Below are 13,536 nucleotides of genomic sequence, written 5' to 3' on the forward strand. Positions count from 1 at the left end.
TGTACTGTATTGCAGTGCGATGAGCACTGGCGATCATCACTTGTACGTAATTCTGCTTTACCGACACCAGACTTGTGATACATGATCATGCCCAGCTGACTTGTTCTATTGTAACCATCAACACTGAAGTGCACATTCACAGACTAGCTGATGAAGAGGCACTTCGCTTCGAAAGCTACTATGTATTTTAATTCTTTTATTATATTATATTTTAACTCTTTTATCTTATGTATATATCATTTTTATTTTAATAAATTTATTTTAACCAGTTAGTCGGTCATCGCAAGAAACTTGGATGATATAATGCAACCCGATGCACAAGGCCTGTTTTCTAATAGAGAAGACTATTGTTACTTTTCTCAGTGTCTGGGAAGTGGTGCCCACTGAGAATAAGTAAGAATAGTATTCTCTGTTGGTGAAGCGTTACTTATTCGAGGTAGAGCAATACATATTAAATCATTGTGAAGGTAGTCACAATGTGAGATATAATTAAATCAGTGCCTTTACACTACAATTGTAGTTTATTTTTATTAGCTAACTATGGTGTATTTACACTGATATTTTATAGTACTAACTAAACATAATGCTTTGTAATCTGTTATTAAACACCCTTTGTAATTGATATTTCTGTTAACTGACTTTTTTTTTTTTGGGTTGTAAAATCTAAAATAGTAAAAAAAGATAAGCATCAATCAATAACAAAGAACATGGCATGCAGAAATTGCAACTAACATGATACACGTGTGAGATACAGAGTAAAAAGTTTACGAAGTTTAGATATAAGAATGAAGAGAAGATTCTGAACATTTATGTACTGTTTTATTTTACTGTACTGTAGTTATGACGTCTTCTTCCTCGTCTTTTAAAAGAAATCAGAAATTTTTAACAGTTGAATCGGAGATTGAGATTTTAAAAAGACTTTCAAAGGGAGAAAGTGGGTCTTCTTTAGCAAAATTTTAAGAGGTTGGAAAGTCAACCCTTACAGACATTAATAACAAGGAAAAAATTTTAAAGTTCTCATTGAAACTTGATTCAGATAATGGTGGGAGAAAAAAAAAAAAATTACAGCTAATGACTCATCCCTTGAAGATGTCATTTATTTGTGGTTCACACAGAGACGAAGTTGAGGAGAACCCATATCTGGACCTTTTGTTGTGTGAAAATGTGCTGGATTTTAACAAAAAATTAGGTAGTCCCTCAGATTTTAAAGCCAGTGCAGGCTGTCTATAAAACTTTAAAGCATGGCATGGCATTAGAGAACTTCACATTGAAGGGGAAATTATCTTGTGATTTTGCTGCAGCCGAATTGTTTAAAAATAATTTTATCAATCTTGTGGAAAGTGAAGGATATTCCAAAGATGACATATACAACGCTGACAAGACTGGAATAAACTGGAAGTCATTGCCTCAAAAATCTTTTGCATCTTGCTACGAAACAGCTGCTCCTGGTTCAGAGTGAGTTACAGCTATGGTTTGCTTTAATGTCAATGGGATTCATGCTTTGCCATTGATAGGAAAATCAAAGAAACCTCATTTTAAAAATGTTTCCTGCCTCCCTGTAAGTGCAAAAAAATGCATGGAGCAAAATGGACAAAGTCTTCCATTATCCTAGATAATGTGCCATCACATCCTTCAGTGGAAACATTAAACAAAATAGATGACTGATTCGAGATCATATTTCTTCCACCAACCATAACTTCACTCCTCCAACCGATGGACCAGGGAGTCATTGAAAAGTTGAAGAGAATCCACAAAAAACAAAGTCCTGCGTCATTTACTTTTAAAATAATGAAGAAAGCATCGTAGCTTTTTCGAAAAAGCTCAGTCTCGAGGACAGCTGCTACATGTTAACTGATGCGTGGGAATCACTCACTGCACAGAATTTAAAAAATGCTTGGGAAAAACTGTGGCCTATTGCAGAAGAAATTGTAGGAGATGAGAAGAATTGATCTGAAGGAGATGATGGACAAATACTGAATGAGATGATCAACTTGTTTCAGTCGATCTCTGGGTTTGAAGGTTGAAATGATGCAAGGGCATAGCTGAAAAATGATATTGATGCTACAGGGTTTCCTGTTTTAAATGAAAACGAAATTGTGAATGTAAAAGAAACTGGAGCTTCTGAAAATGATATGAACAAAGAAAATGACGTCAACACTGGGCCTATGTATGCTGAGGCATTTGCCATACTAGACTGTGATGGCCTAGTAAGAGCAACAAACTGAATGCTGTCCAACTGAACTACTGTTGCTGAAAAAAAGTGAGATCCCACAGCAAAGAAACAAAGTTTGAAAATGGTGCAGCAAAAATAAGTAATTATTTCATTAAAGGCCTATAAATGTGTAATTGTGGCTGAACGTTCCATTTGTTTTGTTACCTATGAATAAAAATACACAAGTATAACTTAGTGTTTTTATTTTTAAACTTACTAAACTTGTTTTTAGTCTCTAGAACAGTATTTTTGATGAGTTTGAAAATCCAAACAAATCTGAAGTCTGAACTACCCCTGGTCCCAATTAGTTTGGATTATCAATGATTTCAGAAAAAATTATTTTCTGAAATTGTGTATGCTGTCAATTTGAATAGTACCTGCTGCCTCTATCCGAAACTTCTATTTGTTGTAATAACCTGGATCCTTAAATGGGCCTAGAAATGTTAAATTTTCCATCATCTGTCCAGACCACAGCTTCTTGACAAATTTATTTCCCCCCCCCCCTCTTGCACATCATTTTGCAGTAACTAGGATTAACTTTTTTGTGAAATGATAGTTCAGGCTGCATTAATATCTGAGATTTCTTTAACAGTAGTGCTCTACACCCCAATCTCCAAAATTCACCTAAGTCAAACCTGGTAAATTTGTTTTCCATTCACCAAACTCTGTAGTATAGCTAGTGAATAACCTTGGCCTTGTTGTAGACCAGTGGTCACAAAACAGACTACAGACAGATTCATTTAAGAAAAATGTGTTCATGTAAAAATGTGAGTTGTGCCATCTGCAAACTTAATAATTAATCATTTAAACCCTTGTGATTTTTTTTATCCTTCATGTGTAAATGCCCACTGGTCTCTATTCTGGGTGTTCCAGTTTATGTTACATACTCAACTTGGAATTATTAAAGAATATTATTATTATTTTGCAAAGTGATATTTCTCTGGGTTTCCATGGTATTGTATTGAATTTTCTCCATGCAGTGACATGGTATTTGGCCAATTCATTTATATATTTACTAGTCACAACCCTTTTTAGGCCTCTTATTTTCAAGTTTTATGTACAGTATTACATACTGAGGTTATCTTTTCTTTGACAAAAAATGTGATGTAAACACATTTATAACTTTACTAGTCACAACCCTTTTTAGGCTCTTATTTTCAAGTTTTATGTATTACATACTCAGGTTATCTTTTCTTTGAACAAAAATGTGATGTAAATAATTAGATAAGTTTATAATTAATTTTTCTTTTCTTTCAGGAATTTCTTCAAAGGAAGCAATTACCACCACTTAAACCTAGTATTTTGTTTTCTTTTGCCTTCGCAATTTCCTTCTGTTCCTGTGGAATGCTAAATATGCCTGGTACTGAATGGCAAAAAAACATCACTGATGTCTATAAGTTTCACTCAACTGATCTCTAGCCAGCTATCTGTCATGGAAGGATTTTCTAGGAATATGGAAATTGGAAACTTTATGCACGATAATGAATATATTCAGAATGAAGTAATAAAACCTGGCATTTTAAATGAGAGCTCAGTTCAGCCCTTTGTATTTATTGAAGGAACTGGAGATTTACCAAGTTCTCTGTCATCTCAAAATGAAGAAGAGGCTAAGGAAAAATAAAATGATTCCACCTCCTTTAAATCTTTCAAGTTCTGCTGATACATCATTTTTTCATGCATATGACCGATTAACAGAGCTGGCCATTATTGCTACAAGTCCTCAAAGTCCACTTTTGAGGAATAGTCCTACTTTGCCTCGAAAACGGTAGGTCTTGGAACACATAATATATTTTTGTATTGTGTCCTCTTTTTGTATTGTGTCCTCTAATACTAGTAGTTTATTTATTTATTTTTTTTTTGCTCTTTTTCATTTGTATCTTCCCCTCCTTTTGGAAGTATAATAAAATTTCCAAGATACCCCTTTTTTTAACATTTAAAAAAAAAAAAAAAAAATCATAAAACACCCTGTTGAGATGATTATTTAAGAAGAAGGAATTAACTGATGATAAAGTTGTTGAAATGCACCCTTAATTAAAGACTCAAATACGACATTCTATCCTATTTACAAAGAGGGTTGTAGAATATTTATATTATGCTTACTTTGTAACCTTTTTACATTCTACTTGATTTCTTTTTTATTTCGTTGTAATGGTTTAAGGCTCAGGAAACAAACTTTTTTTTAATTTAAAATTCCCAATATCAATATCGATTTGCTGTATGAAGAATATGTTCTGTTGAAATCATTCCGTAGAAATATTGAGACAAAAGACCTCAAAAATACCACAGATGTTTGGATAAAAATTTTAAATGCGTACAAAGTACGTAATACAGAAAAAAATATTAATTTTGTTTTTGCTTTGCCTCACTCAGATACAATGAGTGAGCGAGTATTTAGCTCAATGTTTAACACATGGAAAAAGGATAGAAATAAATTAGACCTAAAGAATGTTGAAGGAGAACTGTTTCAGAAAACCAATCACAATATGTCATGCAAAGAATTTTACGCATTATGTACTAAAAAAAGAAAACCTATTAAAGAAAATGCGCTCAAACGAAAAGTATTGCTAGGTAAATATTTTATTTTTGATAAAATAAATCAGGTTTATTGAATGTGTATTGTAAACAATTATGTAAAACATTTGATGTTAATATTTATAAAAGTTTCCTTTAGTGTGTATAACTTTTGCAATAAAATTTTGCAGTAAAATTCGGAAAATTTAAAATTCAGTTAATTTTATTTAAATTTGACTAATTTTGCATTCCACGAACTTGTAAAAAAAAATCAACAAAATATAGAAATAAAATGGTTATTAAAATTGTTCGGTTTTCTTAAGATATAATGCGAGTACCCCTAACGAGGAATGAATACCCCAAACATAAGCACGAGTACCTCGAGATCAAATTTTTAATCTGGCCACCCTACGTTACAGTGATGACATTTTTTTCTCCGACCAACTTCACAGTTTACATTAAACAGGGACCACAGAGTATTACTCTGTGACAGGGACATGACGAGATTCACATGACGTGATAATAGTGTTTGTTCCCTTAGTTGCAGTTGTAGCTGTAACATTTGGCTAGGCTGCAGGTGCCAACGATTGTCACATAGGAGGACAGTTGCCTCAGTGATGGGATGGATACAACCTCCTTTGTTTTGGTTAAAGGAATTGGGGGGAAAAAAAAACCGAACTATAACACGAGAGATTCCAACCAGACACGATGACTATAGTGGCGAGATCAGTCAATCTCAGAGTCGTGGCATGGGTCAGTGTTGTTCCGGGTAGACCAGAAGTGCTCAGCAATCACTGAGTGTTTGACGTCTGCAGAACAAATTGCTTTCTCATGCTCAGACAAGATTTCTGAGTCTTCTGCCAGTTTCACGTATGTAGCAGTCACGGCAGGAAATGCGGTACACCAAGCCGCTCTGTAGGAGTGGAGGAAATCGGTGTCTTAACACCCGAAACAAGGGACAGCAATCTTCTGCCTGGAAGCTGTAGGCATCTTATCCCTTCAGCCTGTAAGACCCTAGAAAGTTGTTGTGACAGGTTCAGGTAGTATGGGATAAAGGCGGTTGAGGTGGGTCATCGCTGCATGTGTCCCTAGGTGATGGGATGGATATGACCTCCTTTATTTTGGTTAAAGGAATCACTACAACACGAGGTGTGGAGCGATTCCAGCCAGACACAATGACTGTAGTGTCAGGATCTGCTTTTACCTTAATGATCTCAGTGCACCTTTCATCCACAGAACTCGCACTGAACCAAGATTCCTTGGTTCAGCGTGAGGGCACGTGTTTAAAGACATTAGTCTATCGCAAGCCGCTGTGTGCTAGCCAGTTCACCAACTACCAGTCAGCACATGCTCGCAGTCAACTTATTGGCACCACGCAGGCCTTACTAATCTGCGCCTGTACTCACTCCAGTTCTTTGGATGAAAGGTGCATTGACATCGTTAAGGTAAAAGCAGATCTGGCAAAATGCGGCTACCCCGCCAGTGCCTTAGTTAAATGGCTGCAGGCCTGTGACCACGTCTACAACTCTAGGGCCACAAGCAGCAAAGACTCTACCTCGACTGCCTTTATCCCATACTACCCAAACCTGTCACAACTTCCTAGGGTCTTACAGAGTCACAGGATAAGGTGCTTGCAGCTTCCGAGGAGAAGATTGCAGTTTCTTGTTTCAAGTGTTAAGGTTAAGGTACCAATTCCCCCACTCCTACGGAGCAGCTTGGTGTACTGCATTTTCTGCCGTGACTGCACTGGCTGCTATGTAGGTGAAATTGGCAGAAGACTCGGAAATAGTCTCTGAGCATGAGAAAGCAATTCGTTCCGTAGACATCAAACACTCAGCGATCACTGAGCACTTCTGGTCTACCCAGCACAACATCGACTCACGGTGTGATGTCAAGATTATTGACCGATCCTGCCACTACCGTCGTCATGTCTGGTTGGAATTGCTCCACATCTCGTGTTGTAGCAATTCCTTTAATCAAAACAAAGGAGGTTGTATCCATCCCAACACTGAGGCGACCATCCTCCTAAAGCCTCTACTTCCAGCAACTAATTGTTGCCTGCACCTGTATCACGTGATTTCCACTTCGCATGACCACCATAGCTGGGCACATGACACTGTATTTTGTAATGATGCGTACAACTGAAGAAGGGTGTCTTCCATCTGAAAGCTATTGTGATTTATTACTTTTATTTTTTGTTCCCAGTTTATTAAAGGAATTTTACTTCAACCTGTTTTATTTTATACGTTTTTTTTTTCACTGATACTGTATAATTATATTTAGTACATTTTTTTTTGATTAAATCTTTAACTGTTATATATATATATGTATATATATATTTTTTTCCAGCGCACATTTAATTATTACATTTTCAGTCAGATACTCTGAATAGATATATACAGTGACCCCCGCTTAACGCTGATAATTCATTCTGGAAAAACAGAGCACTAAGTGAATCCGTGCTAAGCGAGTGCTGCATTCCCATAAGGTAACATATGTATTTGTGAGTTGCGGTCGGTGCCATAGGATATTTCCTAATCAATAATAAACAGTAGTGAAAAGATGCACAAATGTCAGTCAAAATATGTAATATTCAAATATTTGTACATATAAAATATTCTGCATTACATACATATATAATTATGTGGTAACTACTTACATATCAAAATTAAACTTACCCAATTAAAATCACGTTAATTGATCTAAATTGATTTAATTTAATTGATGAATTTAATCAGGAAAAATGTCGATTTTGGGTTGATCTTTGGCCCTCTTCCAAATAAACTAAAAGTGGTATTAATTTTAAATCCCCTGCAGCGTTACCACCCAACAATAAAGTCAACCGATCCTTCACCGCTTTGAAACCTGGCATGTTTTTTTCTTCTTTCAATATGAAACTTCTTTTAGGCATTCATTTCCACAAAAATCCTGCTTCATCTATGTTAAAAACTTGTTGAGAAGTATAACACATAATATCCCTCTTCAATAATTTAACAAGTTCTTTTTTAAAAGTTTCGGCTCCTTAATCTGCACTTGCGGCTTCTCCCCGGATTTTAAATCTATTCAACCAGCCCTTACTAGTTTTAAATGGTTCCACATTTTTTTTTTTTTTTTTTTTTTTAGGTGAGTTTTCTTAAGATCATCATATTGGCTAGTCTCTCTCTCTCTCTCTCTTTTTTTTTTTTTTTTTTTTTTTTTTTATAATATTTAACTTAACTGAATTCTACATTGGATATTATCTTCAATAAAATCCTAATAGCCGGCCGAGCCCTAGTTGCTTGCAATGGAACAGCTATCTTTCCCACTGCTAAAATTAATTCTTTATTTTTTTTTATAATTGTTCTTACAGTTAAACTTGCAAGTCCTAAATTATGGAACACATCCACTTGTCGTTGACCAGAATCAATTCGCTTCAGAAAGTCTAATTTAATTTTCAAATTCAGTCTTTTTCTTACATTTATAGTCTTCGTACTGCATCCAGATGTTGTTGCTTTTTCATTCTTATATGTCATTATTAACTCTTCGAAAATGTAACTGCGTTGGTTGCATTAATTATGATACAATGTTTGAGTAAACTGTCCATTACGCACGATGTCTAATACGCTACTGAGTGATGACCAAACTTCGGATAAATGCATATAATGCAAATATTACAAGCAATATACTTGATCATTTTTTAAAATGTTGATCTCGGTACTACGTAACAAGCCACTGTACTGCAATTAAATTAGCGTGTGAGAAAATATCACGGAGCGTGGGAAAATTTCTCAAGTTGGTGTGGGAAACGTTTTAATGCTGTTTTTATATTCATTTTCAAGCTATCGACTCCAAACGAAACGATTTCGTTAAATATACCAAAAATGCAATCTGTAAAAGAGCATTATAGTCAGATATGGGTTATAATATAAGAACAGCGTTATAGCGAATCAGCATAAATCGAACCGCGTTATAATGGGGGCCTGCTGTATACAGGTAGCCCTTGTTTTGGGCCGATTTGCAATTGTGCTGGTCACTAACCACAACGCTATTTTTATTTATTTATTTATTTTTTTGCAATTTTTTCATAAATTTTAACTTTAAAATTGTCAGACAATTTATCAGCATCATACTGTACTATGGATGATACACTGTTGCGGGTAGTAAAGGTCTGTGCTGTGAAGCATTCAGTTGGTTGTTGTTTACACCATTTACGTGTTGGAAATTTATTACGCTAAAATTTTTTATTAATTGTACAATTAATAAATTAAATAATTAATAATAGTGACAGCTGTGTGTAGTTTTTGCCGGTCGTGTTATAAAGTTTTTAATTTAATAGAATAAAGAGGTGCCATGTCTGGTAAAAAAAAGTTCAACGAATCCTAGTGCAAACGAAAGTGTGAAAAAGGCATGTCAATCTATCACATTGGAAAATAAGAAGGTAGTTATTCGGAGGATGGAAGCTGATGAAAGCCGCCCTAATGTCTGTATGGCTATGAATATGCCTCCGTCGACTATTACTACAAATATGAAGAGTGCTGATAAAATAAAACAATCGATGCAAAGTAGTAGGTAAAATATTTTGTGCCCGGGACCTAATCTTGTGATTTCCCATTGACTTCATGATATAAAGAGTTCCATTTGCACCTGTCCCTCCCCAGGAACCTAACCCCAGCGTAAATAGAGGGCTAATTGTATAAACAACAGGGATATAGTACCAAAATATCATATTTGTGGTATCATAGTCTGTTATGTGGAGCTCATTTTATTCTTAATTTCTTGCTTTTTATTAACCTTGGTGTAAATTTGAGCTAGTTTACTTCGTCTTTAATGAAATTTACTGGTTACCTGGAATCAAATTGTTTTACCAAACTCATTAAAAATGAAGAAGTTTTCAATTCTTAGTTCAGTTATCTATGCCCATCCCTTTGCTGATGAGGTGCAAGTCAGCACTGAAATGGACGTTTGGGAAATGGCAAGTCATAAGCTGATAATAGTGACCACTTAACAGCCTTGTTGATTTGGTGTTCCTGTATTTTATTAGCAAGTCTTGAACTTGAGGCTTATGCCAACGTATGATTTGCGTATAAGATTTGAGACATCAGCATATTTGTTCATTATATTCTTAGATAAAACTGCAGGAGACACCATTTTCTGTTGAATATTAAAAATCTGATGATATCTGCTCTTGCTGTGAGAATGATACCAATTTTCACTGTCACACATGCTTCTACTTGGAGTGTTCCCAGCAACTTTTTTTTTTTTTTTTTTTTTTTTTATGTGTAGGGTTACCATCTTATGGGAGGCACCTCAAATCAGTACACACTATACAAGTGATATCATTAACATTCATTAACACATTTTAAATATAAATTAGGGGACCTTACAACTTTGCACCTCCTATAAATTATTTAATCCCAGTTGTTAACATAGTCATTATTGCTGAACCCAGTCATCTTTATATCTGATTCAAAGGTTTTGCTGCAGTGGATACTGTTACTGCTTTCTCACACTGGATAACAGTGTGATTCCTTTCACTGAATAAGGTTGAGAAATAAATATTGTCAGGATTGAAGGAACTTTTTTTTTGTTTATCCTGTTACTGAGTTTCAGGAGAGAAGTGTGGTTTTCTTTCCAGATACACAGGATTTTTCATCTTGGAAAAAAAAAAATGCAAACTGATAATAGAATAAACTGTTTACAGATGTATATTTATATTTCCCTATGGTTTTATTATTAGGTCGATATGGAACTAAGCATAGGTTAGTTAACCGTTAACCGTTGTTTACAACTGATACTTTCTTATAAATCTGCGGTATAACTAGTAATATCATAACTAGGAAGCATTACAGTCACTGCCTGGCTAACGTAATACTCGACTTACAGAAATTTGACTTTGCGTAAGTTTTTGCCGGCCAGTGCAAACTTAAAAAAATTGCAGAAACGTGTTTTGCCTCCCATAGGAATGAATAGAGGTACCATGAAAATATCCTAATGTGAACACAATAACACATTGGTTTTTTTTATTTTTTTTTTTGGTAATTCATTCCAAGATCTTGGAAGTTGAAATATTTGCTATATAACTAAGCTATTTATCTCTCCAAAAGGTAATTTTTATAATGGAAATCACACTACACTTTCATTGTTATCATATGTTCCATTATAAGAATCAATTTTGAATGCCTTTGTGATATTTTTCTAAAACATGTTTCCAGTTATAGGTATTATCGCAAATGCAATAAGATCGAGTTTACTACCCGTTTGTAATAGATTGTGCTATCACAAGGGCATTCAAAATTTTGAATGCTTTGTGATATTTTTCTAAAACAATTTTGAATGCCTTTGTGATATTTTTCTAAAACACATTTCTGGAGGTCACTACCATAAAACAATAAACACAATTTTGAATGCCTTTGTGATATTTTTCTAAAACACATTTCTGAAGGTCACTACCGTAAAACAATAAACACAATTTTGAATGCCTTTGTGATATTTTTCTAAAACGCATTTCTGGAGGTCACTACCATAAAACAATAAACAATTTGCACTTTCCGGTTTATTGGACTTTTCTGTTAGCACAATCTATTATAAACGGGTAGTAAACTCGATCTTATTGCATTTGTGATAATACCGATAACTGGAATTCTGTGAGTTTTTACTTTACAGTATTATGGTGAAATGAGCTCCCCTTCACTGAAATCTTCAATCATATAAAAAACATGAATAAATTTTCAGTCTTCTCTTCATTCCTATTTACTTATTACAATGGTGAAGGGAAAGGGACCACTGGAAAATGCAAGTGCTGGCAGTGCTAGGAAATGAAACAAAATTGATTTAGAAATGAAGATGATTAATTAAGAAGTACAAATCAGGACAGAGTTTGTCATCTATTGCACGGAATTAGGTCTCGCTGTTTCAACAGTGAATACAATTTTAAGGGACAGTGCGTGTATAAAAGAACATGTTAAAGGATCAATGCATTTAAGATCAACAGCATTCAGGTGCTATATCGAAGATGGAAAAGATATTAATATTATAGGTGGAAAATCAGATTCAGAAGTAAGTGCTCCTGAGTCCAATGGCCATTCAAGCAAAAGCAAGAAGTATTTATGAAAATATTAAGGATAAATACGGCAAACCCCAAGCCAAGCAAACAACGGGTGGTTTAATAGGTTCAAGCATTACGCCGGTTTCCAAAACATTAAAGTATGTGGTGAAGTTGCCGGTGCCAATTCTGCAGCTGTAGAGAAATTGTGATGTGTTGGAAAAAATCCTTCTAAATCTCCACAGCCCTTAACCTCTGCAGCAGTGTGCTTATCAGCTGGAGAGTTAATTCTGGCAACGATGCTTGAAAGGTAAAACTTGCTGATGTTATGCCTGTCTCCTCTCTCTTTTTATAATTTTGTAATTTTTCCTGCACACGAGATAAAAAAAATTTGAATAAATAATTCTATTTACATGTTCGTTTCTTTTTTGCTTCAATCAAATTTGCGAGTGCTGCATAAGCAATTAGGGAAATTCCGACACGTAGAGTTTCGCGCAAATGCAACCCTTACATAAGTCGGGGAGTGGCTGTATTTGCAAAAAATAAAAATACAAAATATGAATTTTTTATGTTATATTCAAAAATTTTTATGTATATGCAGGATGTGGCATTCTTTATTTTGGAATATCTATTGAGCAGATTGACATATTTTGTAGATAGGAACAATAAAGTATAACATTAGTTTGTACATTGGCATCATTATTGTAACGTGATATTGTGAAATATTTCGTATTGCTCTTGGTGGACTAATGTTATTAGTAGAGTTCCCTGGGGTTCAGTTTTGGGCCCATTGTTGTTTTCTATATTTATTAATGATATTGATGAAAGTGTATCAGGCTTAATGTCTAAGTTTGCAGACAATATGAAGGTTGGCAAGGTTGTTAAAGACATTAACAACAGTACGCTACTGCAACAGGATCTGGAAAAGTTGAGTTGAGCAGATGGGCTGAGAGGTGGCAACTGAAGTTTAACATTGACAACTGTAAAGTACTGCCTATGGGTATCAGTAACCCCAGAGTAACATTAACTTGGTGGTACTACACTCAGGGTAGTGGAGAATGAAAAGGTCCAGGGGGTAATTGCGCAGTCAGATATGAAGTTTTTCTGAGCAGTGCAGATGGTCTGCAAGAGTAGCTCATGTTGTCTTGTCAGTGATATACAGGAATTTTGCTAGCATGGATAAGGAGGTGATTGTCCCCTTGTATAAGGCAATGGCTGGACCACACCTTGAGTACTGCATACAGGTCTGGAGACTTCATTTTAGGAAGAATGTAGAGCTGCTGGAACGAGTACAGAGAAAATCACCGAGATTGGTGAGTGGAACAAAGGATTGCTGTTACCAAGAAAGGCTTAAGCTCTGCAAATTGCAGTGTTTAGAGATAGGTATCTGCGAGGTGATCTAATTGAAGTGTATAAGCATAGGTGAGCTGTGAATATTTTAAAAATGGGCTCGCAGTCTAGCCAACTTTTTGATGTGAAACATCCTTGGGGATGATGTCACGGAAGTGACATCATGTGTGACAGGCTTCTGCCAGAGGCGCTTCCCACGTTCCCACTACTAGTCTGTGCCAAGCACTCACTGGTAATGTGATTAGAGCGCATGACACATTTTTCGGGACCAGTGTGATATCTCGAGTGAGCCTGGTCATCATCCCCCCCCCTCATTACAATGATACCTTGATACGATAGTATCTCGAGTTTAACTATGGAAATATAATGGATGCATATTTTTTTTTATAATAAAATTTTAATATTGCGAATAAAAAATAACACATCTTCGGAAAGTTTTACT

The 13,536-nt window shown here is 35.2% G+C and overlaps 1 protein-coding gene across 3 annotated transcripts in view; it reads left to right on the forward strand.

Moving 5' to 3' along the window:
* The window catches only part of LOC150088904 (HMG box-containing protein 1-like), a 118,733-nt gene that overhangs the window by 33,090 nt on the left and 72,107 nt on the right, over nt 1–13,536 (forward strand). For all 3 annotated transcript variants that reach the window (XM_090370949.1, XM_090370950.1, XM_090370951.1), the window contains exon 2: nt 3,470–3,977. In XM_090370949.1, the coding sequence (XP_090227075.1) occupies nt 3,736–3,977 (242 nt within the window). In that variant the 5' untranslated portion in view covers nt 3,470–3,735. The remainder of the gene's footprint in view (nt 1–3,469; nt 3,978–13,536) is intronic.

The sequence above is a fragment of the Mastigoproctus giganteus genome, chromosome 3 (assembly GCF_048544385.1).
Source record: "Mastigoproctus giganteus isolate SK-2022 chromosome 3, ASM4854438v1, whole genome shotgun sequence".
In the NCBI taxonomy this organism is placed as follows: domain Eukaryota; kingdom Metazoa; phylum Arthropoda; class Arachnida; order Uropygi; family Thelyphonidae; genus Mastigoproctus; species Mastigoproctus giganteus.